Below are 26577 nucleotides of genomic sequence, written 5' to 3'. Positions count from 1 at the left end.
TGCATCCTGTGACCCGCGCTGCCCCGCAACGGCAAGACTGCAGAGTCAAAAGGAAAAAGAAATATATGCTCTGGGAATAAACCTAATGATTAAAGTGCAGGACAGGCTGAGGTTTATTGATGAGTTTGAGTGACATGGACGACTCAGTGATTTACTTGTTCCTGTGTTGACATGGGTTGATACTTTTTTCCCATCAGCACACTGGCTGAAGGTCTAAGAGACGTTTATGACGTTCAGCGAAAAGGCTTCCTTCCTGCCACGGCTAGATTTCAGTAATTGTCTGTTTTGTTGTGAAAGTCAATGTAGAAACCTGTGTTTATTGGGTACTGTTGGCAAATTTAAAAGGTATATGTGTTAACTGTCCTCATAGACATTATGAAATTAATTTTTAAAAAATCTCAGAAAATGTGTTGAATCCGATCTGAAAGAACTGACAACAGGGCAAAGGTTTGTCTACTTGGAAGGTCATTTAAGAATCTTACAAAAGTTGAATCTGTGCTCTGCAGACAAAGTTATGCAACTTTCTTCAAGGACACAACTCAACATTTACAACTTGGCTACAGAGAAGATATCTGATCTGTTTTTGCATTAACTTATCAATGTTTTATGAGTAAGAGGGGATCTTTCCTCCAGCATTTCTTCTTCTTTTTTTTTGTTTAAATTGGCTTGATGTCTCTTGAGAGAAATCTTAAATGTTTTCCCCAACATGCATCAACAGAGTAGCCCTTTTGATATGACAGCATTTTGTTGCATATCTCTCCTTATCAAAGAAAATGTTCCCATAAAATTGTCTCCGCTCAGTAAGCAATGTTCTCTGGATGAAACCCATGACACACCAGTGTCTCAAGCTGCCATTTCCTCTTGTGGGAACCTAAGATCAAATGAGAAGTCTGTATGATGTGTCAGACTTTGGGGAAAAAAAGAGAAAAAGTAGCATTTACAAAAGCAAGGGAATGGATAATGTGTGGGTCTGCATGCATGCATGTGATGTTGTTCATTTCCACTCAACACAAGCAACCTAAAGTGCTAAGGTAACAAGACACGCTCCTGGCAAATACGCTTTTATATTTACCTTGTCGTTGCGTCTCAGGAGAAAAATGTGAGGATTTTTCACCTTAACCCGAGAGAGGTTATTTAGAAAAGCAACCAATCATGAAATCCTTTGGGCTAACGTATCGGGGTCTCCAATCACAGGGTCCATGTCACATCCGGCCCATACTGAGCAAAATCCTGCAGGTTCTTGATTTAGGGAGTAAGGTTCTCTGATCAGATGGCACGAGAAGAGGCGCAAAAGAGGAGTTGATGGTGAGTTGGACAGAGCTAAATACAGCAATTCTACAGGAAAACCTGTTAGAGGCTGTGAAATATTGGACCATGTTTAGGACAAATGACCTAAACATAGTGCCAGAGCTACAACTGGAACCTGTTTACATCAAAGACTATTCATGTGTAAAATGATTTTTATCCAATCTGCCTTTCGATCAAAACATTACAACTTCTTCAGTAATTGCGGAAAAAGTTGGTTCTACAAAGTGTTGACTGGAGGGGAAGGGGAGGTCGGGTGAGTACAATTACACACAGATTTCTAGAATTGGATAAATGATAAATATCCTTGCACTTCCCAACATGCACTGCCTTCGATCCATCACATAAAAATCCTAATAAAATATTTATAAAGTGTATGGTTTAAAGAAAACAAGAAGTGAAAAAGGTTCTTGGGAGTATGAACCTTTGTGGCAGACGCTGTTTGACGGGTGCGCTATTGGGTCAGTGGGGGAGATCTGCGATTGGTCCAGGTCAGGGATGATTGCTGAGGGCAGATGGTGGAGAACATGAGGAGACGATTAAAAGAGTCACTTTTGTAACTCGGCAGCTCAAGCGACTCTGGGACATCTTCTTGTGTAGCGAGGGGGAGAACAGAAAGAGAAGGAAAGGAAGGACGTTGAGGAAAAGAGGAGACAGGAAGAGAGAGATAAACGAGGAGGACGGGGGTGGGTGGAAAATTATTGCTCGAAAAGGAGAAAGGGAAAAGAGGAGGAACATCTGGCTTGGCCTGGATATCTACAGGGAAGATAGTTCTGCTACAGTCTTCCTGTTGTGTGTTTTGTGCTGCTGTTGCTCCGCTCCCCTGTGGTGCAAATGGAGACAGCATGTGTGACGAGTGAGGACTCCCCACTGTGGGCCCCCAGGACTCAGCGGCCCCCGTCCCTATCTGACATCACTCCCACATGTTACCAATACACTTAAATTAAAAGTACATATGCACATCCTGAGCTTCTTAATACCAATGTACACTTCTTTACAAAAGTATTCCCTTGAACTTCTCCTTGTTGCCTCGATACTTGATAAACTATTAAAAAGTAGTGAAATTATGTTTTTTATAGATACAAATGTAAAAGTGTGGCGTGTATTTTCCAACAGCATTATTGAAAGGTTTGTTGATTTTTTTTTCCCTTCTGAAAAGTGAACTTCTGACTGATTCTCAATTTTTGTTACTTCTAACAGGTTTTTCTTCCAGAATTGTTTCGTATTGAGCTGCATCCACCTTTCCTGTACCTACTAAAGAGTAGCATCCCCACAGCATGATGCTACCACCACCATACCACTCTTACATATCGTCCTGTCAATAGTTTCCCCAACATGAGATGTGGATCATGGGCCACTTGGCTGCTTGTGGTGTGCATTTGCAGATTCCAATTTGTGCAATATTCTGAAAACTACAAATATTAATCACAATAACGTGCTACTGTGGACATTTATATCAAATTCCAATAAGACGCATGCTATTTGGTAGCAATGTGACAAAAAATGAAAAAAGTTCAAGGCATATGAACCACTCGGTCACTCACCCTGTGTCAATCAGTAAGCTAATCAAAACTCTGTTTTCTTTTTCACTCGCTGCTTTTATGGACTTTAGATTTGGTTACCCCAAAGCAGACAGAAAATCTAAGCAGTTATTACGGATTTCATTGACAGAACAGTGTTTGCTTATGATATTTACCTGTGAGCTCTAAGCCGCCAAAGTTTTCTTCAGCTGTGTTTAGTGAAAACATCCGTCCAGGACTTGAACAGAGTCGGAGAGAAACTGCAGCCTTAACCAGCCAACTACAATAAGTTTGAATCATGTTGTTCTTTAAAATAACACCACAAAGACAGTCAATTGAGAGACTGGTTCTCCAAAAAAAATGAAAGAAACTAAGCAGCAGAGTCTCATAAGAGGGAATACTGCAACTAAATCACGACAGCGGAAAAAGGGCAAAGCATTCATTAATTTCCCTTATTCACATCTTTACAAGCATTACTGAGGATCAGACATGTTTGGCTTCAACCAGCCGGTGTCCGATTTCAGTTTAGTGAAGCAACGCATGAAAAGCCTTTGAGATAAGTGTTAACAACCAAACTTGATACTCACCAACCATGAAATTTGTGTGGTTGCTGTATATTTCACTGCAAGTAGAAGTCATCTCTCCTGCGAGCCTTTTTCTGTTTCACCTCTGGCTTGGATGGGGGATTCAAAGGTCCAACTTCACACTTTATTAGGTTAGCAGCCGTTAGTAAGTTTTCTTTGCCACTCTTCAACAAGATCTAATTGAAGAAACAACCCCTTCCAGGACTGACACACACTTAGATCTATCTCATGATCTTCTCGAGGCAAAGCCTTCCCTAATGAACAATAAACAGAGCGACTCCACGGGCTCTGCCTTCTGGGGAATCCCTGGATCTGCAGGGGCAGGGGACGACTCAAAGGCAGTAAGAGGGAAGAAAAAAAAAAAAAAAAAAAGCGGAAGCAGCTCTGTAATTAAACTATTTGTGTAGTTGCTGCATGTCTTCCAGAAACATCTAACCGAGTTATGATGCTAATTTTCTTTAATGGAAACCCCACGAAGGCAGAAGCAGCGAGGCAAATTACGGCCAAGGGAGAAGCTCTGCTTTCAGGGATCAGTGAGCATCACTTTTACTCTTTTTACCTCCAGAATTTCTGGCTGCCAGTGGTTGTTCCTTTGAAACAGCTTGCCCCCCGCTCTCCTTTCAGCGTTTTAATTCCTCATCCTTGCCTGCCTCCTGTTCTCCTGAGTGATGTCGATGTGTTCAGTCTGCTGTGTAGCATCACCGAGCTTTTCATGCCATCCAGACTGGAGGTGAAAGTTCACTAGACATTTATCTGAGCTCCACCGACACGTCTATTTTTCAAGCAGATTACGGCGTTCCCTTTTGGAAGGAGAACCTGAAAGCTTCCTTTGAATTATCCAAATCCCTAAATTGTCAGCGTAAATCTCTGTGACAACATAAGATCGCCCTTATGAGCTGTGCTTTTTAACGTTTAGGCAAGAGAAGCTTCTAAGATGTCACAAGAGGAAACACGTTTTAATGCACAGTCCTGCAGTCAGTCTGCGGAGTAGTTCACTCTTCAAAGTCTGATTTAAACTGCACATATCAATCCGTCACTGAAAGTTCATGACACGACAAAGATTTTAAAAGCTTTTTCATATAACTTTGCAATGTGCATTCAGTCTACATAGTACATTTAGATTTCTGAAGCTGCTCGCCATTTTCTTTACCTGTTTAGTTCTTGTGCATTTGTAGTGGAGGGGAGGACTGCTGTTGGATGAATAATACTTAAATATTGATTTTAAAAAAGTATTTTAAGACATTTTTCCCACGTTAGAAGTGAAATAATCTGCCAGTGGAACTGCTACTTTTCATCAATATTAAAGAGCTATTTACTTAAAACAAGCTCAATCTAAAGCTTGCTAAAAGGTTACTTGTATGCTAGTTTTGTCTCATTTCATGTGTACTAAGATATTTGCACTGGAAACGAAGCCAAAATTAATTGTTAAGATTTTGAATTGACTTTTCGACGTCAGCTGGAGCTACAATAACCATTCAAGATACAATGTGATTAAGTGTTTTTATTAGGTCATTGCTGCAATATTTTTGTAGCCCTTGGTTAAATTTCTTAGTAGCTCAGTATAATCGGTGAGTTTGAGACTTTCAAATTTTATTTATCTGTGAAAACTGATGATCAAATTGTGTGTCTTGAGTATAAGATGTGCAGTAAAAGTGCAAACCTTCCAACTAAGTTATAACGCAAAGCAGTTACAGCGTCTCCATTGTATTCAGTGAAGAAGGTTTTAAACTGTTGGTTCCATTCATATTTTTTCCAATGACTAGAGTTAGATACAGAAATTAATAAACAAAAGCAGATGAATCTCTGCTCTCATATTCATCTCAGCAGACGGCAGGAATGTGACATGTTTGACCATCTGTCCACGCAGACATCGTACGCCTGCTCTCTTTGAAGCATGTCGTCTGTATAAAACTTCGTTAGCAAAGATTGATAAGGCTGATTATTACAGAATCATATAATCTATTCATATTTCCTTGTTCCTCTAAATCATAACTGCTTGCTCGAGTCAAAAGATTCACACATTCATCATTTGAAGTCAGAAGGAAACCTAACAAAATGTTTTCTTTAAATACTAAAAATGGCAGACAACAAAGCACAGCTATGCAATGTTTGTTTTTGTTTTGATAGCTGACAGAAGTCGAGTTCAATCTCATCAATCTGATTGTGAATATAAAAGACATGATTTTGCCATTAGTTTCTTGGACAAAAGAACCTCTAATCTTTGAATAAACAAAGAGGATCCAAATGGAGCCGGATCACTTAATTGAAGATAAACGCTGAGTGTAAGCTTTATCTTAGCCTGCTCTATGCAGCCCGAAGCCCATATCTACTATCTGCCTTTCATCTTATGACAAGATTGGAGTTTTGTTATGTGTGTAATTGCCGAAAACAAGCCTTTAAGCAAAACCTCCTGTGGAGTTCAGCGTTAGGCCAAAAGAAACATATTCATACAAAAAATTGAGAGGGAAGAGAAATTGAATCTGCTAAAGAAGAAATCGATATCTGCATCGGGATGCTCAGCATACGCAGGAAGCTGAAAGGTAAGGGGGTGTTTGCAGCAGCTGTGGGACATGGCATGATGACTGAACAGGACAAAGGTCTTTCTGCAGTGGTGGGAAACTTCTTTAACCCTTGACTTCCCCCAGATGCTCAAAGTAAACTTCAACTTCCGAAAGCCTTATCTGGGAGTGCGGAACTGTGTGTGTATGCGTGCATGTGCGTTTGTGGATGTGTGTGTGTGTGTGTGGGTGTGGGTGTGTGTGTGTATGGTCTCCCTCCCAGTGCTCAGTTACATTCCCTCTCCCTTTAAGATAAAGACATTTATTAAAAATATTCTCAAGCTTTGTTAGTTTCGACTTAAAGCAGTGTTAAAAATAAGTATATAGAGGAAATGATACGCAAGAGTGTTTTAAAAAAAAATCTCATTCCATGAGAAAGGCATGTAATCTCTGTTCTGATACATTTCTATTGACGTTACACTCCTGTGGTCCATGTTTCAGTTCCAGGAGCTTCATCAGGCTGCAGCCATAAGGCAGACTACTGTGATACGAGACGTAACATGTCATTTTAAATTAAGGTGTAAAACGAAAGGAAACGAGGTTTTGTCCCATTTATCCTGTAATTGGATGTTATCTATCAAACACTGCCTCCTGGTGGAGGAGAAACACAAGACCAAAATTCAGTTCTGGATATTTGAAAGGGACCGTCGCTGCTCTCACTGCAGGGCATTTTTGAACAAGACTGATGTAAGAGACTGACTTCCAGAGTGCTCATTATTTGGCTCAACCAGACACACTGTCTTTAACAATCTGTTATTCCCTGCAAAAGCAGATCTATGGCCTTTATAAGGTACACTTTACTAGTACTGGGTTGGACCATCTTTTGCTTTCATAATTGCCTTAATAAGATTAACAAAGTTATCATGCCTGTGAGATTTTGGTCCTAATTGACATGACAGCATCATACATTTCCTTCAGATCTGTCAGTGATAGATTCATGATGATAATCTCCTGCTCCACCTCATCCTAAAGGTGCTACCATGAACTGAGATGTGGAGACTCTGGAGTTGCACAGGAACTCAGAGTCACGTTCAAAGAACCAGTTTAAGGCGATCTGAGCTTTTTTGATATGGTGCTCATCATTCTGGAAATAGTAATCAGAAAATGGCTACTCTATGGGAAGGACGTGGTCAGGAATCTAAAATCCATTTGGCACCACAAACCATGCCACAGCCAAAGATAGTTAAGGACCATTCATCTCCCATTCTGGTGCTCGGTTTGAAGCTCACCAAGTCGCCTTTACCATATCAACGAGTATAAATGAATTGATTTTTCTACTTGCATTGGTGGACAATTGAACAAATCTACCCAATGAAGTGACCGACATTAATAAACTATGGTCAGACAACATGGGATGCCTACAGATGTCTAGTGAGGCACTTTTTTGTTGGCATGGGGGGGGATAATACACAACATTGCTTTTGTGGTTTTATTATATCCAGCGATCTAAAGTCATTGAAAAAGTAAATGTATACTTCTGTAGCCTAGTCCAATATGTCAAAATGGGTGATTATTACAGTCATATTCATTCAAATCATCCTTTTAAACCTAGATGCTGACTTCATTCTCTCTCTGCAGCAGTTCTCCCTCATAACCACCTACACAAAAATCTCTGCTTCCTCTACTTTGCCTCTAACGTCTTTCTTTCCAGGGTAATTAGCCGACAGGTCACGCTGAGTAATGGTCTGGGATCAGTCCAGAGTAATTGCACTGGGAGAGGATTGACCTCAGATATGCCTCTGCCTGAGGGTGCATGTATGGCTGAATGCATGTGTGCGTGTGTGTGTGTGTGTGTGTGTGGGAGGGCTTGTTAATGAGAGACAATGAAAATCAGACAAAAAAAAATCCAAAGATAACGAAAGTGTGTTTGCATACTCTTTTTTGACTTGCGGACAAGCAGAGACAAATCACCCTCTGCGGATCCCTCCCCCTCGGTCTCAGAAGGTCAGTCCAAATTAAAGACAAATGATTTCACTTGCTCCTTTGACCAGAGCAGTTACACCTTAATTGTAAGACAAATGTAGCTGAAGACAGTGTGTTTATTTGGACAGTTTGAAGCCATTTTCCAGCTCTAATTAAAGCATCTGCTGGTCTGACGTGACGGTATCTCTTTTGTTCTTGATCAGAACAACAGGAAGGCGTGACACAATAGCACTACCACTCTGTGAATACACATCTTCCCAAAAAATAGCCTTGGCTTCAGTCTTGTTATTTTTACCCTTGGGCCACTGCTATAAAAAGTGGTTGTTTCCCTAGAGTCATGACTAAAGACGAAACTCAATGAGGTATCTGGATGTGATCCCAACGATAACCCACCAGTCCTCAGATAAGGATGTAGTTTATGGTCGAATGCTGGCCCTGCTGACCTCACTCACCGCTCTCTAGTAGCTGTAAAAATGGAGGAAGTTCATCTTTAGTGTTAGCATGAAAGCAACTCTCTGTTCCTAAGTCTCGGTCAGTCAGTCTCAACACAGACTTGAGTGTAATTACCTTGTCTTTTGTTTGTTTGTTTGTTTGTTTGTTTGTTTGTGGATTCCTGAACCTACAAATTCAAGGCTTCATGAAGGATGATAGCTGGAAAAAGTCAAAACAAAGTGTCCTTAATGGAATAGTATCTATGTCAAACTACTACTACCACTACTACAACTCTGTTCCATGTTTGCTGACAGCATGCTTTCTTATAAAGAGATCTGCTTGTTTTAATGCAGATTATCTTTCTCTACTTCTGATAACATTCGTCGATTTCTGCAACATCGTTACAATTTCTGTCGAGTATCAGCTCTGTTTTGATAGAATAGACACAGCTGACCTTCATTATCTGTAGTCAGGATATTGGCAGTCGCTGAGTTGCATAGCGTGGATGGGGCTTGTTCCTACGCATCCCTAAGATGCTCCATCCAACTGCAATTTGGGGAATTTGTTGGACAGATCAACATCTTAGGGCCTAAGGTGTTGACCTGGTGTTGAGACTAAGGCTTAGGCTCTCCATCAGGTTGCTTGAGCTGATCCTGAGCAGGCGATGAGTCTCATTGGTCTAACTTTTTGCGTGGGACACAAATCATATCTGGACTAATAATAATATTAATAATACTTTACAGTTACTTCACTAGATGCAGTCAAGGTAATTACAATTGGATCTTGTTTGACAAGACACACTGCACTTTGACAAGACGTGTGATTATTTTAATACTTGTGAGTTTATATGGAATGGGGTCTCATCATTAGCCGCGCTATAAAAATAGATCCTTCTGGATGTCAGCAATGGATGCAAGGATTACTGGAACGACTATTCCTCCCCGCCGTGGTGAACAGGAACAAGCAGGTACAGAACACAGATGGAGGGATTTCTTGCCATTGCTTTAAAACGTGTCTCTACGATTCTTCTAAGTAAATATCCCTTCCCATTTTGAGGTGGGACTTTTCTAAGGCTTCGACTCGCGTCAGCTCTGCGTTCTGCTCAGAAATTACTATAATTCTTGCCTCACTCTTGTTAAGTACCACAACCCATTAGAAGAGAGATTTTGGTCTCATTCCCTAGAAGATAAATAACTACATCTCACTTTCTGTAACTGAAGTTGAGGATGTGGTTTCAGAAGATGATCAATTGCTTTTTGGTGGAAAGAAATCAGACTAAATTCTTGAACCTAAATGACCTATTTGCCCAGCAGTAAGCAGCCATCAGTAACAGTTCATGCAAAATGGTTGCCTACCCATAACATTTATAAGGATCACCTTTTGTATAAACATACTGATGTCTTGCTTTGCAATGTTCCAAACAGTGCAGAGCACCAGGACCTGGGAAGCTGATGGACTAATATCATAATATCACAAGACACAAGAGAGAGGAAATACCCTGCAGTGAGGTCACTGTGACAGCTGACGCCGTTTCTTTAGTTTAATTTGACCATTTCTTTAATGTTTCTTCTATTTGGTAGTTTCATTTTTATGTTTATTTAATTTAAAGATTTGGTATTGTATTCACTAGTATTTGTTTAAGTTCCTGTATGTTTAATTACCCCTCATGTGTCAGCAGTGGTCTGATCAGTCACTATTTAAGTTCCCCTCATGTCTTGTTTGTTAGGTCAGTTTTGTGCTTGAGTTCTTTGTGTTACCACCTGAGTTGTAGTTTGTTATGTTGACCTCAGTTTTGGGCCCAGTTCTTCATTGTTTAATTACTTTTGAACTTTTTTGTAATAAATTAAGATTATTTTTGGATTGCATTCAGCGTCTCTCTGGCTGGTCTATGCAAGAACCCTCACAGTCGCACTGCGGGGGAAACAATCCCAGTTGAGAGAACAAGGAAGGAAGCAGAGTGGACTCTGTGTGCACTTGCTTGTGATGTCATTTCGCCGTGGAAAAACCGAATGGGCAGGAAGGTAGCTTATGGAGCAGCCAAGAAATCACAATTGATGTTCACATAAAAAAATAACAAGATTAACCCAACACATTAATTGTATGACGAAAAAGTTGTGGAGGGATAGATTTCTCACGATCCTCTGCAAAACTATACCACCTTTACTGAAGCACCACCTAAAAGTCACCTTATAAGTAAATAGAGTCAGTATAAATCGAGCTGATCCGTGAAGGTCCTGGAGGTTTGTTAGAGATCTTTAGTGAACAAAGAGCATCAAGACAACAGCAGACAGGTCAGCACTAAAGCTCCAGTTCTCACCTGTCCGCTGTTGTCCAGACATATGATGTCAAAGAAAAACCCAAGCTTTGGACATCTCTCAAAACCCAACAAGACACAGCAGTCTAAGTTCAGAGTCGAAGCACTGAGATCATTAATAAGAGAAGCCGCCAAGTGACACATGGTAACTCTGGAGGAGCTGCAGAGATCCACAGCTCAAGAGTGAAATTCTGAGGGAAGTGCTGAACTTCAAAAACTGCTGCCTTTATTAAGAGAGAAAGGCGAAAAGAAGCAATAAGAGGTCTGCTCGTTTTACCACAAGCCGTACAGGAAATGACAAGTGTGGGAAACATTGAAACCACAACAGTTTGTTTTGTTGTTTCTTTTTGGTCAGTGTTCAGGCCGCTGTCTTTGACTGCAAAAACTAATTCGCATCATCCCCAAGTGAAACATGGTGATGGTTGCATCATCAAACAGGTTAAATGTCGCAGAAGACTCAAGATTCTGCACAATAAGCCAACAGCCAGCTACAAAGCAACGGTTCAGATGAAACTGAACATAAACATTTCAGTCACAAGCTGAAAGCTAAAATATACATAACCTAAGGTTACTACCATGACTGCAATGAAAGGGGATTCTTCAAAATGGATGAATACAATTACATGCCACACTTTCCATTATATCTTTTTAAAATTGAAAAGGAAGGTAATTGTTTCATGCCTGAAAAATGCTTGGGTTAGAGTTTTTAGCCATTGGGACTCCCAGTCAGGTCACTACTCATTTCGACTCCTGACTGGGCCCCTCCCTGTGGATCAGTAAGTAGCTAGCTCCCTACATAATCTCTAAGAGTGCCGTGTCAAACTCTCAGCAAAGACACAGATAAGAGATTTATAGTTGCTTGCAAAAGACAACAAACAGGCAGAACACAACATGACATCCTGCAGCACCGGCGAACACGGACAGATTCAGACATTGGCGCATTGTTCACAGTCTGAAGACAAAACATCTAAAGCTAAATGATAAAGTGGGCTATTTCATCTGGAAACACGTAATACTGTGACCCAGCCAAGAGTACAAAACGTTAAATGGCCTAAAATCAGAAAGAGATTATATCTAATCATAAAGTAAGTACAAAAATACCTGAGTAATGCATTTAATAGCAATGCATCTCAAAAAGACCTAGTTTTCCTCTAGTAGCTACAGCCATTTATTTCACATGTTACTTTTGGCAGTGATTAACATGATCAAACAATATTGGAATGGTCTGGTGGATATTTTTTGTATTTCATATAGTAGAAAGGACAAAGAAATAAAAAGCATAAATCAGTGTGACGATATAACAGTCATCACTCCAGATGAGCCTCTCTGGTTTACAGGACTCTTCAACAGGATGATGCTATCACTCCATACGCAGATTAAATGAAATGTGTTCCCCTGCATGACAAAGATATATAAAAAGATTTTTAAAGTGGGAGTGTTACTAAAATCTGTTTTTTTTTTTAACTCTTTTTTTGTACAATGTTATTCCCTCATCCAAAACAGGGAATAATATTCCCTGTGTTGCTTTGATTATTGCTGCATGAGTTTCCAGTGTTGAGTTTATCATACAAACTCCTATAAACTGTTTTAATTAAACAGCATAAAGGAGGAGCATTGTTGTGATAAGATACTGAAGGGGGAGTGTTTGAAAGAGTAGGAGTTTCTTAACTCCTAGTCTAACTAAAGAAGCAGGACAATTTCATGGTGTCAATTATAATAGAAATGAAATTATATAGGCAACAATTTCATTATTGGTCTGGGTTTGATTTATTTATTCATTTTTCAAATCAAATTTCAGATTGCTCAGATCTTTACCAGGACGATCAACACAAGTGTCCACATCTGTCAACTGTGTATCTTACACACTCGACCCAATAAGTCTGTGAACTTAATTAACTTTTATTACCAAAATAATTCCACAAAATATGTTTAAGTGTCACAAAACTATATATGGGTTACATAAACTTGGCTATGTGTTACTAAAACGTGGCACACATATCTGTAAGCCATGTAATTGCACTCGAAAGTATTCCACACTGGAATACATGCAGTTGTGTGGTTTTGAAAAGGAATTGTACTCTGCATGTAATTGGATCATGTTGTCATACAGAATCAAACAGAACAAATCCAACCGGGAGGGGAAAACGTCTTCGTCCTCACTTACATACATGTATAATTTCACTTCTATCATAACTCTAATTAAGAGCTCAACTGCCACGCCAAACTGGTTTTTGCCATGTGAGGTTTTCCTCACATCGCAAAAATCCCCCAAGCTTTAATATGCCATGAACAAAAGAAATGAATAACCACAGATACAGACAGTCAGTCTGCCTTCTCTTACTGCTGACAGATGGTTCTCCAAGGACACGGCTTCATGTATTACTGGCAGACAGGCAGACATCCGATTAATCAGACAAGCTGCTCCTGTTGTTGGCTCGTTTCTTGGTGCGATATCTAATACTGGTTCAGTCAGTTACAGTATAGTGTGAATGGATGTGCACCAACAGCTATGGACTTAAGGGGAAAGTTCAAAGAAACTCTACTCTGGAAAAAGCAATATTGTTAAACCAGCAGGATGCTTGTTCTTCCACCAAAGGAGAATGTGTGACTTGGGTTTATGTGATTAGAAGACAGTCACTTTCACTCAGTTTAAATGGTTTTCCTCTGCAGACGTCGCCACACCATAGCGGTAGGCTAGTGTCGATCTTCTAAGAGAGGTTACTGAACTAACTTATGGGACAAAAATGGAAGGAAAAGTAAAAACTGCTTTCAGATGGCATGTTCTAGTCACGATCTAAGAAATTTAAGATCATACGAGTTAAGTAGGGGATGATATTGATTGTAGGGCAGGACTAGTTGTAAAGGTTTTCAAGAACAATTCATTGAAAAGGTACTCGTGCCCTCAAAGGTTTTCTTAATTTTTCAGTGTGACATACCAGCAGAAAGTAGAGGACAACAGCATGTAGTCGCATTTACACTCATACAGGTCCAAGTATGGGTCTTCTGCATTAGTGCTTCGTTTAAACAATGGTGTTTCTGTCACAGATACATAATTGACCGGATGTAAATACTGACAATGATGTTTTTCCAAAAGCTTCTAGGTTTAGGACATACTTCAAATGTTTAAAATGTTTCTAAGTTTCTTTTCATTTGAACTTACTCTTGGCTTCTGCTTACTTAGAAAGAAAATTTTGCTAAAAAAAAAGAACAGTTTTACAGTCATCTGCAAAGCAATTAAAGAAAATGACTTCTTGTTAACACAGAAATCCTGCTTGGAGTTGCATTTGGTAAGACAGAATTGGACAGTAAAAGAGAATATAACTAAAGCAAGCATGTGTTGCACTGAGACACAACTACGCAGACTTACTGTCAGGGTTAGGAGACTTGCGTCCAGCGTGGTTGGGAGAGGAGCAGCGGAAGGTGGTGACGATGGTGTTGTGGTGCGGGTTGGGGTGGTGAGGGTGATGCACAGCTGGATGGTGGCCATTGTTCTCTGGGGGAGCTTTCGTGATGTTGATTTCAGGTTTACGCACATCACCAAGACTCAGCGACTCAAACTTGCGAGCATGGTTCTGCTCCGGAGCTCGGATGATACCGTTGTTGTTGTTGTTGCCCTCGCTGCGGCGGATCACCGGGGAATCGGTGAGGGTCTTGGCAAATGTGACCTCCCTCCTGTGGCCCATCTCTGGGGTCCTGGAGTGTCCCAAGACTTCGGGGCGCTTCAGCGCGCTGTTGCTCAGAAAGCGCGAGGAGGCAGGGCTGGTGATGTTGTCCACCTGCTTGCTGGGGGAGGAGATGTCAATGGAGAGCTCAGAACGGCGTGAAACGGGTTCAGGGGTCCTGGAGCCACCGCCGCCCATGATGGACCGCGGTTGGGAGTAGTTGAGGTTGTTGTTGTTGGTTGCGGGGGCGGCACTGCCAAGGTCACGGTAGTAGATACTGGTGGGAGACATGGCGTTACGGAGAGGGGAATTGGTGGCTCGGCGAGAGCCGGGCGAAGAATGGGACGGAGTGTCAACATCCTCAACCTCGAAGGATCTCTTCAGGGCTGCATGGGGAGGACAAAGAAAAAACTGTATAGCAATCGGGATGTGTTTTCCTTTTTTTTTAACATGATCAAATATGCCTGTGACACCTTGTTCAGCATTCAACTCTCCAGCTCTCAGTCACTGGATTGAACTCACTTTTATTTTGTGTGTACAGTGTCTTAAGATGCCATTTGTTTTTAACTGACACTATATAAATAAACTGAACTGAACTTAAATTGGAACTGAACTATTTTTTATCATTTCATTTTCCCTTTTTAAGTGAAATTCCTGTTCCTGTTCCTTCCTTAGTGGCATTTTACAGTGTAGTCAGACAGTCATTATTAAGCTGTCTGTTAAGTTATAATCAGTAACTCTTCCTTTAGCTGCATTTGACAGACACGGTATGATAGCAGTGAGTTTAAAAGTAAATAAAGAGCTGGGAGGCTATCAGCCTGGAAGGAATTCAAGGCTAGCCAGGTGTGACTGTCAAAGAAAGCATACCCTGAAATTAGAGCACAAGATGTTCATATACGTTTTTTTGTTGTTTTTTTAAAGCTAAAATGTCACCATGAAATCTACAGCAGAGACTTGTTACTGTGAATATGAAGGCTCACACCTCTACAATTAGACAGAGACAGACACTTCTTTGGGTGATGTGGAAGGAAGAAACATTTGCTCCCTTAAAAAAAATGCAATTCTAGACTAAAGAGTCACAAAGAGAACATAAACAAAGACCAGGGCTTCTGCGGTTTTTTGCACATATGAGTCCAACATGGAGAACAGAGGACATGTTTTGCTTAAATCAAATATAGCTTTCCAGGAAAATAATCTCATAGCAAATGTAAAGCATGGCGGTGAGGATGCCATGGTTTGGGGATGCTTTGCTGCAGCAGGACCAACGTAGAATCTACCATAATTTTTATTGTTCATCAGAGGGGGGGTTCTAGGAAAATGTAGGACAATCTCAAGAATTGGAATGTGCAAAATGACATTGATGCAAAATTTCTAATGTTATCCTCCAAAGAGTGGATGAAAATTATGAAATAGAAACCCTGGGCTTAGTCAAGACCTTGGTGCATTTCCTTTGAGAAGCTGGGGTGACTTGAAATAGACTGCACATACAAAAAAAAGAGAAAAAGAACAATACCAGGAACTAAATAAAATATATATATTAGGCATCAAAATTTTAACATTTCTTCATCAAGAACTGAGTGGCTTCCCATTTTTTTCCACTTGATACCATTTTTCCCATTAGATTTTAGTCAAAATGTCAAAGAATTAATACTTGAGATTTGAAGCTGGAAAGAAACAATGAGCAGAAATAATTAAATCATGCTCTGATTTCATTTCACCCATAAACACATCCAGGCTTTCGTTACATTTTACAGTTTATTCTATGCATTGTTGTGACATGACTTGGTTGCTACATGTGTGGCGCAATATAATATTTACTTCCGCACTTTTACATGGAACAGCTTAAAGTGTTTCCCTCCATGTTGTAATGGAGACCGTCATCCAAATGTCATCCACCTCCAGTCGTAGGAACAAAGAATTTCTATGATTCCCTGTTTCTACTTTTATGCATCTTCCCTGCTCTTGGTTTATGCCAGGAAATAGCTGCACTGTCCAAGACGCAAACACAGAGGGATGGAATTACCCCCTGGGAAGATTTCATCGGGCTGAAAGTCAGCTTGAATCTGACTTCCATTGAAAAGCAGAGGAGCGCAGCCAGTGGCCAAGAGCTGGCATCGTAATTATACACAAGTTAGACCACTCACACACACACACGCACGCACACACACACACACACACACACCCTAAGAAAGTTTCCTTCAGTTCAAAACACAGTGCTGATTATTTGATCTGTTTCTGGCCTGCGGTGCGCCTGCAACACATGTGCTCATGTTTACTTGTAGAGTTGCGTTCAAAATCCTTGTGAAAACTATGTATGTATAACGAGAACATGTTTATTTTTAAACATTTCTACACCCGCAGGGGAGGGAGGTTTTCCCCAGCCTCTCAGTTTTAAACCAAAATGTCTTTATTGGTTAAGAACTAGACACAATAACATTTCAGCTGTCTCCCCGCAAATTAATAGAGGAAACTAATCTGATTTTCAGATATGAGAGACAGTTTTTCCTTTAGTTTGTTTTTTTTATTTTATTAATTTACAGTCTACTGCAAGCAATAAAATAATCTAGCTCTCTTTAAACCAGAATGCAAACAGCTGCATGAAAAGCAGTCAACAAAAAAAACAAACACAAATAGTAACAAGTATATATATATATTTTTTTTTACAAATATAACTTTATTACATGCACTAATTTGAAAATATATTAAAGAGAGAGGAGGTTGACCCTGTTGTCTCAGTTAACTCTAAATTGTTGCAGGTTTGGATCTCAGCAGGAGACTCTGCATGGAGTTTATATGCACTTGTTAAGTCTCTGTGGGTTTTCTCAGAGTTCTCCAATTACCTCCCGTGCTCCAAAAACTGATCTGCTGACTTTAAATTTCCCTTAGTTGTGAGGATGTGGATACATTTTTTCATTTGTAAAGCAAAGGTTTACCCCACGTTTTGCCCACTGAACACATGAACAATGTCCTGGTCTCAGGATCGATCAATAATCAAGTGAGATAAGAAAGGCAAAAGAGCAAATCTAATTGCTTTTATTCAGTTACACTAATTAATAGTTTTGGAAAAAAATAAATAAGAATAGTTCCAGAGGAGTGAGAGATTCCTTTAAAACAACAAAAACAAAAATCTAAATTGAAAGCAGGAAAAAGCTATAAAAAGAGACCAGTTGAAAATAAAACAAAAATATTTTCTGCCAGTGTGAAATTTAGGATTAGAAATTTGAAGATGAACAAGCCCAAAAGGACTTTTAATGCAAGTCCTTGAAAATAAGAAACACACTTTCACAAAGACTAATATTTCTGTTTCATCCTGTGTTTGAAGCTCAAAAGATTGAAATGAAGTAAAGAGCAGAGAAGAAATGAGCAGTTAAATTTTTTAATTTCTTCTAGAAAGCAAGTCATTTTGCATCCAGATTTTACGATAAACCCTATTGTGTTTCTATCTCTAATAGCCATTATAGCCATTTTTAACTGCAGGACTGTTTATGTATAAAGAATGAGATTAATATCTGCTCCGTTTGAGTTAAGCAAAATCTAAATCATTTTAATCATTTTCTGTTTTGAATGAGTTTAGACTGTATGTGACTTGCTTTCTTTGTTTGATTATACTTTTGTTCTTTGGTTTCTGTAATTTATACTCATGTTTGAAATAAACTGGAATTGAAAAAGAAGAATGTTTCTGATTAAGGAATGCCACAAAAAGAGACTTTCACCATATTAAGCATGCAGCAGCTGCTAATACTCACGCAGCAGCGGCTAATACTCACGCAGAGCTGCCATTGAACTGAATGCCAAGCAGGTTTTGAAGTCTATTTTTTTAAAACATGTCTTCATTTCACTGCTTTTGCACTCTTACTTTTTTGAAAAGGTCACAACATGAAATGAGAAAGTGAAACATGTCCTTTTACACAGTGGTTTTACTGGCATTGCAGGTAAAACCACTAAAGCATTACTTGTAGGGCGCTGAGTGGCTCAGTTGTTACTGCACTGTGTTCAACCCTCAACCTGGTTGTTCTGGGTTCAATTCCTGGTCTCCTCCCCATCTCTCTGCACCATATTTCCTATAAATTGAGTGTTCAATGAAGGCCGCAAGTTCCAGGAACATATTTTAGAAAAAAAAGAAGTCATTCATGAATGCAGCAACACTCATTTTGTCACGCTTTAGTTTTTTTATTAAATTGAGGGGAATCTGTTCCTTGTCCAAGAACTTTATAATCCTACCATTTCATTTTTATGAAAATGTTGCCAGTTAAGCCTAATAATAAATGTGCAGCTTGTATTTAAGCCCACTCTGCCACTGGACTGTGTCCGTCTAACTCGTTGCTTTCCATTTTGTTACATGATTGCTATGGGGGAATCCAAGGTTGTGGCTACGTTTAGCTCTCACCAGACAATAAGCTTTTCTGCCAAACTTGGTCAGAAAATTATATAAGATGGCTAAGACACTGTAACACATGCATTAGGCAAAACTTGTGCAATCTGTGGCCAGACTGAGGTTAGCAAAAACATGCTTTTCCTTAGTTGACCAAAAATTAAATATATAAACTGGGACTATGTCCTGTTAGAATAATGCAGCATTTCTAATGTAAATATCTAAAGCGATGGCAGAGCAATGTTTGAAAAGTAAATAAAAATAATAATAATATTCATACTAATACATACAAATTGTATTAAAAATGTTTAATATCTCATTGATTTTAAATAAAACATGGAAACAATAATTATTCCTACTGCTGTTAAAGGACATTGCACATTGGATATAATGTATAACATATTAAAGTTATGATAAAGTTATATTTTCCATTTTAATATTTTTATACTAATATCATCAACCTTCAGTGGAAATGAAAATCTGTCTCTACAGCTAAATCTTACATGACAGAAATAAACAAATTTAATGTGTATTGTTCCTTTTTTAAAATAAATGATGATATAGACTTTTAGACATTTCAAATAAACACCTATTAAATTTTGTAATTTATCAGCAAAAACACAACATTATAATGTTTCATAATGTAAAACAGAGTATAATTTAACTAATATTATACAGTTTCTAGCCTGAGGTTAGCCGCTTGACAGCCAGCAAGTTCCTGTCATTTCATAAACAATACCATATCATAACAACTATACAAATAGTTTGTCTCTGCATTGTTGAGACATCAAGATTTTAGTCTGGACCGCGTGAGTCAAGTGCTGAGTATGCATTTAAAACAGGAAGCGATTAGGAAACCAGTGATTTTTACAAGAAAATTACAAAATAGGGAAGAAAAGCAACGAAGGTCTAAGTGAGAATAAAACCCACAGCTATATCATTAGCTGGAGAAAACATGGGGTCAAACCACTAATAAACCATGTGAACAACTTACACTATGTGACAGCGCTATTAAACAATTTAACAAAATAACCCTCAGAAAGCCAATTCAGTAGATTATTTAATAAAGAATGTGCATAACAAGCAGCCAATTCAATTTTCTTAAATGGCCGGGTATACTTCACTGCCTAAATCCTTGAGAAAATTTGGTTTTGTAGCCACATGCAATAAGTCAACTGATTAGGACAGTAACTCTGTGTCAGACACCGGTTATATAAAACCGTTTCATGCATAGTGGGGCTTTAGACGCTGTCAGTCCTCACAGAGTAGAAAAATCTGTGGTCACGCACAGAAAAACACAACCGACCCTCGCCACTGACAGGACAAGGCCAAACAGTAAGCGATGAAGTTTCAAGCTATGGTATTTTTCTGGGTATGAAAAGCCTTAATGGTGCACTGTCAAAAACACCTCCCTCCACTGACGGTGATGGGTGTGAGTGCTGCCCAGGAGCAGCGCAGTAAACCTCACTCTGTCAGGTGTACTGCATGATTCCCCACAGCTCTGGGCAATATGGAAGAGTAATAGACATGGGTGTTTAGTGAAGTAAAAAAAAACAACAACACACAAACAAGAAGCTTGATCAGAATATGCCCAACATCTGAGGAACCTGACAACTAAAAGAAAAACACACATGCTCTCATGCTAACTTATTCAGGCAGATGTGTTTATTTACTGGGTTGCAGCTTTTCATGCAGCAGCAGCTGGTAGGAGGTTCTTAAAGAGACAGGCGGTGATGATATTTTTGGTATCAGAAGAACTGAAATGAACATACATGCTATAAAATGAGACAATGTGCCTTTAAAGTACATTATACCATCCCCCCTTTAAGTTTCAGGAAATCTTCAGTCTCTCATTAACATCCAGACATCAGATAAACTTCATTAGTTCCCCTAGATGAAACATTTTCCCAACTACTTTTCTGCAACATCATCATCTTATATGGTGAATATATATTGTAATCTAATTAGGGTTACACCGATTTATCGGTGCCGATTTCCTTAATTTGGGGAGATTGATGATCGACCGATTTTTACATGGGAAGCTGATCAGCCTCTGCAAAAGTCTAAAAGTCAACCACTGCGCTTTTCTTTCCTCCCGTGAGAGAGGTTTGACTGACAAACCGGCTGACCAGGTCATGTCTGCACATTTACAATATTCACCCCACTATTACCAATTCAGCAACTTTCTTGATATATTAAGTAACATTTCAGTCCAACAAATGGTATCGCCTAAAATCGGAATCTGTAAGTTAGGCTTTGTAAAAGATTGGTAATCGGCGATCGGCCAGAAATCTGCAATCAGTGCACCCCTAAATCTAATCATAAAATGTATCATGTTATTCTAAAAATAATTTTTGTGTTTGTATATTATTGTGTTATTGCTATTGTAAGAGGGTGAACTTTTTTGTTATAGTTTGATAAATATGTGTATTCTAGAAACACGATGAATATATAATTAGAGTTCATTTACACATTATAATGTGATAAAGCTGTTTTTCTTTTGCCTGAGTAGCATCTCTGCTCATATCACTTGGAAAAAGTGGAAGTGATAGAGCATCACACATTTGCAACAGGAAGAATGCAGAGAACCAGACAGAGTAAAAGGACAAAGAGCTACAGCAGGTTACCTCGAGTTAGTAAATTATTACTGCATACAGTGTTTTATCTGAACTAAACAAATCAGATCCTAAGTCACGTTATCAAACACTGAATGTAACAGACACTGCTTAGCTTCAACTAAATGGAAATTAGGTTACCTTCTAAAAAATATCCAAAATTGAGAACACTTAAAACGATCAGTTTCTCTGATTTTGCTTATTATAGGCAAATGTTTGAGTAAAATGAACATTGTGACAACATGCCTCTGGAAGTCCAAGCAAAAATTTTATTTTTATTTACAGAAAATGAAAAATGGTTAAAGTAATGAAAAAGATGCAGTGCTTTCTGTCCTCAACTAACGTAAAGAAAACAAGTTCATATTAATTTAGAAACAACAATACTAACGTTTTAAAGGAGCACATAGGTTGGTCCATTGCTGAAAAATGTACACGTATTACTTCTCTGTCAATTCATGTCGACGCTCCGCTTCGTCATGTCATATTTTGTTTTGTGTCAATACGTGTAGGAGTTGAAGAGGCACAAATACTTTTGCAAGGCACTGAACCAGAGCTCTTCTCATCGTTGAGCCCTAACCAGCTTTGTGAGTATGGTCGGCGTCACCAGGCCGTGACGTCAAACGCAGCAGGCCGGGCAGCAGCTGGAGGTACTGACAGCAGCAGAAACAGGAAAGGAAGGCTGAGAGAAGGAAGGATGACAGAATACAAGAGGAAAATAGGACAAAGGGAACAGATGCACCAGACAAACAAAGCAGGGAAAAGAGTGGGACAAATGTCTTATGTGCTACATGCAGGTGTTTTAACGCGCTGAAGTGAAGGCAATGCTGTGTCTGTTTCTGTTATTGACGTTACTCTCTAGGATAATCAACAACAGATGACAGGCTGATTTGGCTAGCGTTTACCCACCGCCCTATTTTTGACAGGCTAACAACCACTCTTGTAAAAACACAAGTAAGCCACCATACAGACTTGAACCCAGCGAGTTCAAGTCTGTATGGTGGAAAGACTGTGGACAGTATCTGACAGATGCTGGCGCTCACTATAAAACGGCCAGGATAAACACTGGGACTGAGAAAAATAGAGACAATAAATGACAAACCTTCAAAATCCGAAATAATTCCCTCCAAGTGCGGGTTTACTCCAGCATCAGACATGTTTGGGTTTTTTTTTCCTGGCTTAAACTTTCACAAAAATCGTTTTTTCCCCTTGAAGTGGTTCCCTCTTGATTCTGTAGAAACTCAAAAATAGACCCGATACAAAACACGACTTAGCCCACAGCTCTCAGTGAAGGGAGCAGCGATCCCACTAAGTTTGCTCTGTTGCTGCACACGAGCGTCAGAGTGAGGGGAAAAGGCGAGCCTCCTCCCTTGTCCTCCTCCCTGTAGCAACACACACACACACACACACACAAGCACACACTCCCCTCCTCTAGTGTCCCATGTATGAGTGTGTTCCCTGCCCCCCCGTGCACACACAGGCGTTCATGCAGACAGACGCCCTGATAACCTGAGACTCTTTTCAACTTAACAGGCTTTCAGTTCTGATTTCTTTGTCAAGCTTTCAGACAGTGAAAGAGCAACTGAAATGAATTATGATCAGAAAAGATACCAGGCTACATGTGTTGATTTTCAGCCGACCGTCGTAGAGAATCGAGCTAAACTGATGGAGGAAGAGAATAACTTCCGTCGAACAGTCAGAGGTGCATTTCCCTTTTCAGCAGCTGCACAAGTCGAATAAAAACAAAGGGGCAGTAAAGACTGCAAGCAAAGCAATCAGAATCAACTCAAAGAAGCAAAGCATCGTGGGAAATTTTTTGTTATTAAACCCTGTGGACCCCGAAGCATTTTCACCTATGACCGATATTTTACCTGCAGCGTGCAAATCAGATAGAGAGTGCAAGGAAGGTCAGATAGAGGGAAGAGTTCATCATCACACGTTTGAGTCAGAAAATAACCATGATAAAACCAATAACCATGATGTCCTCTTCTTCACCAAACGCCTTCATGTGTTTTTTTTTTTGTTACCAAACCTGAAACCTACAGTCTTCTCACATCTCAGAAGAAGTGTGAACAAACATAACACTGATATAAACACTAATAGTCTTACTATTCCTACAAATTAGCCACACTGAGCAATGCTCCACTCTCTGCAATCTAGCATCTCTGGTGCTGGATTGCTTGTAATCTTGTTGAATGATGAAAACAGCAAAACAAATAAATAAACTGGCTGTGGCATTTTGCTTTTAGAGAGTGAACTGCACTCATCAGGTACTTGATTAGGTAAACCTGGCTAAATATTTGTTGATATAAGCAGTGGCTCAGTCAATCACATGACAGCAGCTCAAAGCATTTAGGTGGAAGTGACGAAGGCGACTTGATGACGATGAAACCGAACATCCCTAAAAAGAAAGAACGGTGCCAGACGGGTCAGTCTGAGTATTTCAGGAACTGCTGACAGTGTCTCATGAAGTCAATCTGTGGACAGGTTAATGGATTCTTCCATTAACCTGTCCTCTGTGATTCAATTTAAAAAATAAATAAATGGGGAGGGGGGAGATTCTGAGTTTGTCGTGGACATCAGACGATGTAACCCAAAACTGCAGCACGTTTTCGGCAGAGATGAAAAGAAGCTTGTGCTTGATGTGCCGCCATGGTTTCATGGCTCTTCCTTGAAACTGTTCCTGCAGGTTCAGTGATAGATTCTTGAAGTCAAAAATGAAAGACTGTTAAAACTGTGATGATAGAATAATTAGAGTTAGGAGATATTAAAAGTTCTCAACAAATCCCGATTTAACACATTGCTATGTTCTTTATCCACACATCTTATGAAGTAGGGATACAATCAATGAATAGCTTTCCTGTTTGCCATCAGAAGATTTGTGAAGAAAACATATTGATGCGGCGTTACATTTCAATGGTAAAAGTCTTCGAAAAGTGTTTGAAATAAGCCTAAGCCGTGTGTGTGTGTGGGGGTGTGTGTGTGTGTGTGTGTGCGCGTGTGTGTGTGTGTGTGTGTGCACCAAAAGGGAACTGATATTTTCCTTTCTATACACAACAGACATTTGTAACACAATGGATGTCATGACCCAGAACACATCCAGTTTTTCAGTGTCAAAGGCGTCAGCTAAAAGGCCCTAAACAGGGTCTGGAAAATTCACTGAGAATCCCACCTGAATGAAAAGCTGCGTTCTTAGGGGCATAAACAGAATAGTAAGCACCTCGGAGGCCCCTGACCCCAACACCTCAGAGGTCACTGAGAATGCAGAATAATGCTGTGTGTTTCTGAGCCAGTCTGCTCCCCTAATGCAGCTTCTCTGAAGGTGTGTCTGGACAAAGAACAGCGCGTGGCACACGGAGCATGCGGGTTCATTAAACCCAGCAAAAATGACTTCACCGAGGCAAATTCTTGACCCCTGGCAGACGCTGACGAAGTGTAGATGAATTTAAACACAGGAGAGCTACCAAAACACTTTGTAAAGTGTAAACAATTTTGGAAACAATGACACCACAGGAGGCAGCTTCAGTTGCTCATTGACTGATCTGCCTCCCTGTGGGATTTAACAAAGCAATTTGCACCCATACATAGCCGAGTATCGGACCGAACCTGGGATGTTAAACCAACAACCACAAAACGTCCACACTTCCCTCTGGCACGTCATGTTGTTGCGCACCATTATTTTTAATAACTTTTAACTTCTTCATTCTCTTGGCAGGTTATTGCAGCCAAGAGCTTTACTGATTGTCTATGGTCCCAGCTGCACTACAACAAAGTTATTAATTAATGGATGTCTTTCACTCTGTTTCCTCAGAAGACTAATATCATCACATTTTACAGCCAGATTACTGAAAGCTCTTGAAAGTATGTGAGCTTAGTAAATTACAATCACCCTTTCCAAAACAGACAAAAAAAAAAACACATTTCTCACAGAGAGAGCCTTAGGTTGGTTCTTTTATTCTAAAGAAAAAAAAAATTCTCTGGCTTGCAAAAATGAAAAGTAAAGTACAAAATATGGAGCTAAAATAATCTTGTCAGTATAATAATGGTTTAATGTTCCTGACCAGCAACAGCTTCAACAATATGAAACATTAGGAATAATGTAAACCCCTAAGCACAGAGCCTTTCAAGACTCTCTTTTGCTGTAAGAGCAATGCTGAAATAAAATTGTGCAAAATGGCAGTGAATCCTCTAGAAGAGGATAAAACTGAAAGACATGACGTTGTGTCATTTATTACTTTAGCTTTGGGACATCGTAAATAATCCATTTCAGACGTAAACTGCAGAGAACCATAAATCTTTGCTTGTGTGGTCTAAGTGTGCATCTCCTCCAACCAGAACACAGAGGACTCTTGTGCTCCTTATTTGTACATTTGAACATATTTTCTTATATATTTTTCATGTTTCTTCTTCTTTGAGTCTAAGTTCAGCTCTTTCTGTGTTAATTAATCTTCTCTGTCAGTTTCCTAGCTTTTCCCCAGATGCGCCACATTTCTTCTGATTAGTTCATCTTGTTCTTTTGTCACTATCCACCCTCATCTCATGTATTTAAACTCTTGATTTGTATTGTATTCGGTGCTGGATTCTTCCACTTCAGGCCTGTTTCTTATTTCACGCTCCCCGTCCTTGTTACCCAATCCAAAGACCTTTACGTATTTTACGGTTTTTGAATTACATCTTCAAAAATGAATCTTTCTAGCTGATGTCCATCCTTTTCTCCTGCCAAAGAAATAAGTCTAATGTCAGAACATCGAGTTCTTACACATACGATATTGATTTTAAAAATATATAAATTTTTAAAAGCATTTATGAAATGTATGTTGTCAGAAGGTGCAAATACAGCAAGATAGTCTGTGCCTCTTGAACCTTCAGCCAAACGAAGCAGACAGATGTTCTGATGGAGATTCATTTATCTTAAAATAGAGTTGCTACTCTCTTTTATTCAACTGGGATCGCATAAAGAGTGAAGACTCAAGAAAATATGCAGCTTTCATAAAATAAAATAAAAAGATTTTATGTGTTTCTTTGGAAATGAATTTGATTGAAATCAAATTAAACTCTGGTGTTGGATTGATGTGAATGTGGCTGATTGAATGCAACTAAATCTGAATTAGACCAGTATTATGTCAGGTGCACAGAGATGATTCGATGTTGTCATTTGATTTTAAATAAACTGATCTGAGCTCAACTGAGCCAAAACAAAAATCTGATGAACCACTAAGCACCGAAATGATCTGAGCAGTTGTTTCTGTCTGGCCAGCAGGTGTCACTGTCAAATTTCTAAGCTTTGCAAAACAA

The 26577-nt window shown here is 39.4% G+C and overlaps 1 protein-coding gene across 5 annotated transcripts in view; it reads right to left on the bottom strand.

Moving 5' to 3' along the window:
- septin9b (septin 9b) overlaps positions 1–26577 on the bottom strand; it is a 77362-nt gene that overhangs the window by 29651 nt on the left and 21134 nt on the right. For 3 of the 5 annotated variants that reach the window (XM_007551542.2, XM_007551539.2, XM_007551541.2), the window contains exon 2: positions 14004–14684. In XM_007551542.2, the coding sequence (XP_007551604.1) occupies positions 14004–14684 (681 nt within the window). Of the gene's footprint in view, positions 1–3412; positions 3435–14003; positions 14685–22384; positions 22594–26577 lie in introns of those variants that run through there. The other 2 variants (XM_007551540.2, XM_007551543.2) reach the window with 2 other exon arrangements.

Source organism: Poecilia formosa, unplaced genomic scaffold (assembly GCF_000485575.1).
Source record: "Poecilia formosa unplaced genomic scaffold, Poecilia_formosa-5.1.2 Scaffold43, whole genome shotgun sequence".
Classification (NCBI taxonomy): domain Eukaryota; kingdom Metazoa; phylum Chordata; class Actinopteri; order Cyprinodontiformes; family Poeciliidae; genus Poecilia; species Poecilia formosa.
Note: the sequence above shows the minus strand (reverse complement) of the source record. Positions and strands in the feature narration are given on the sequence as shown.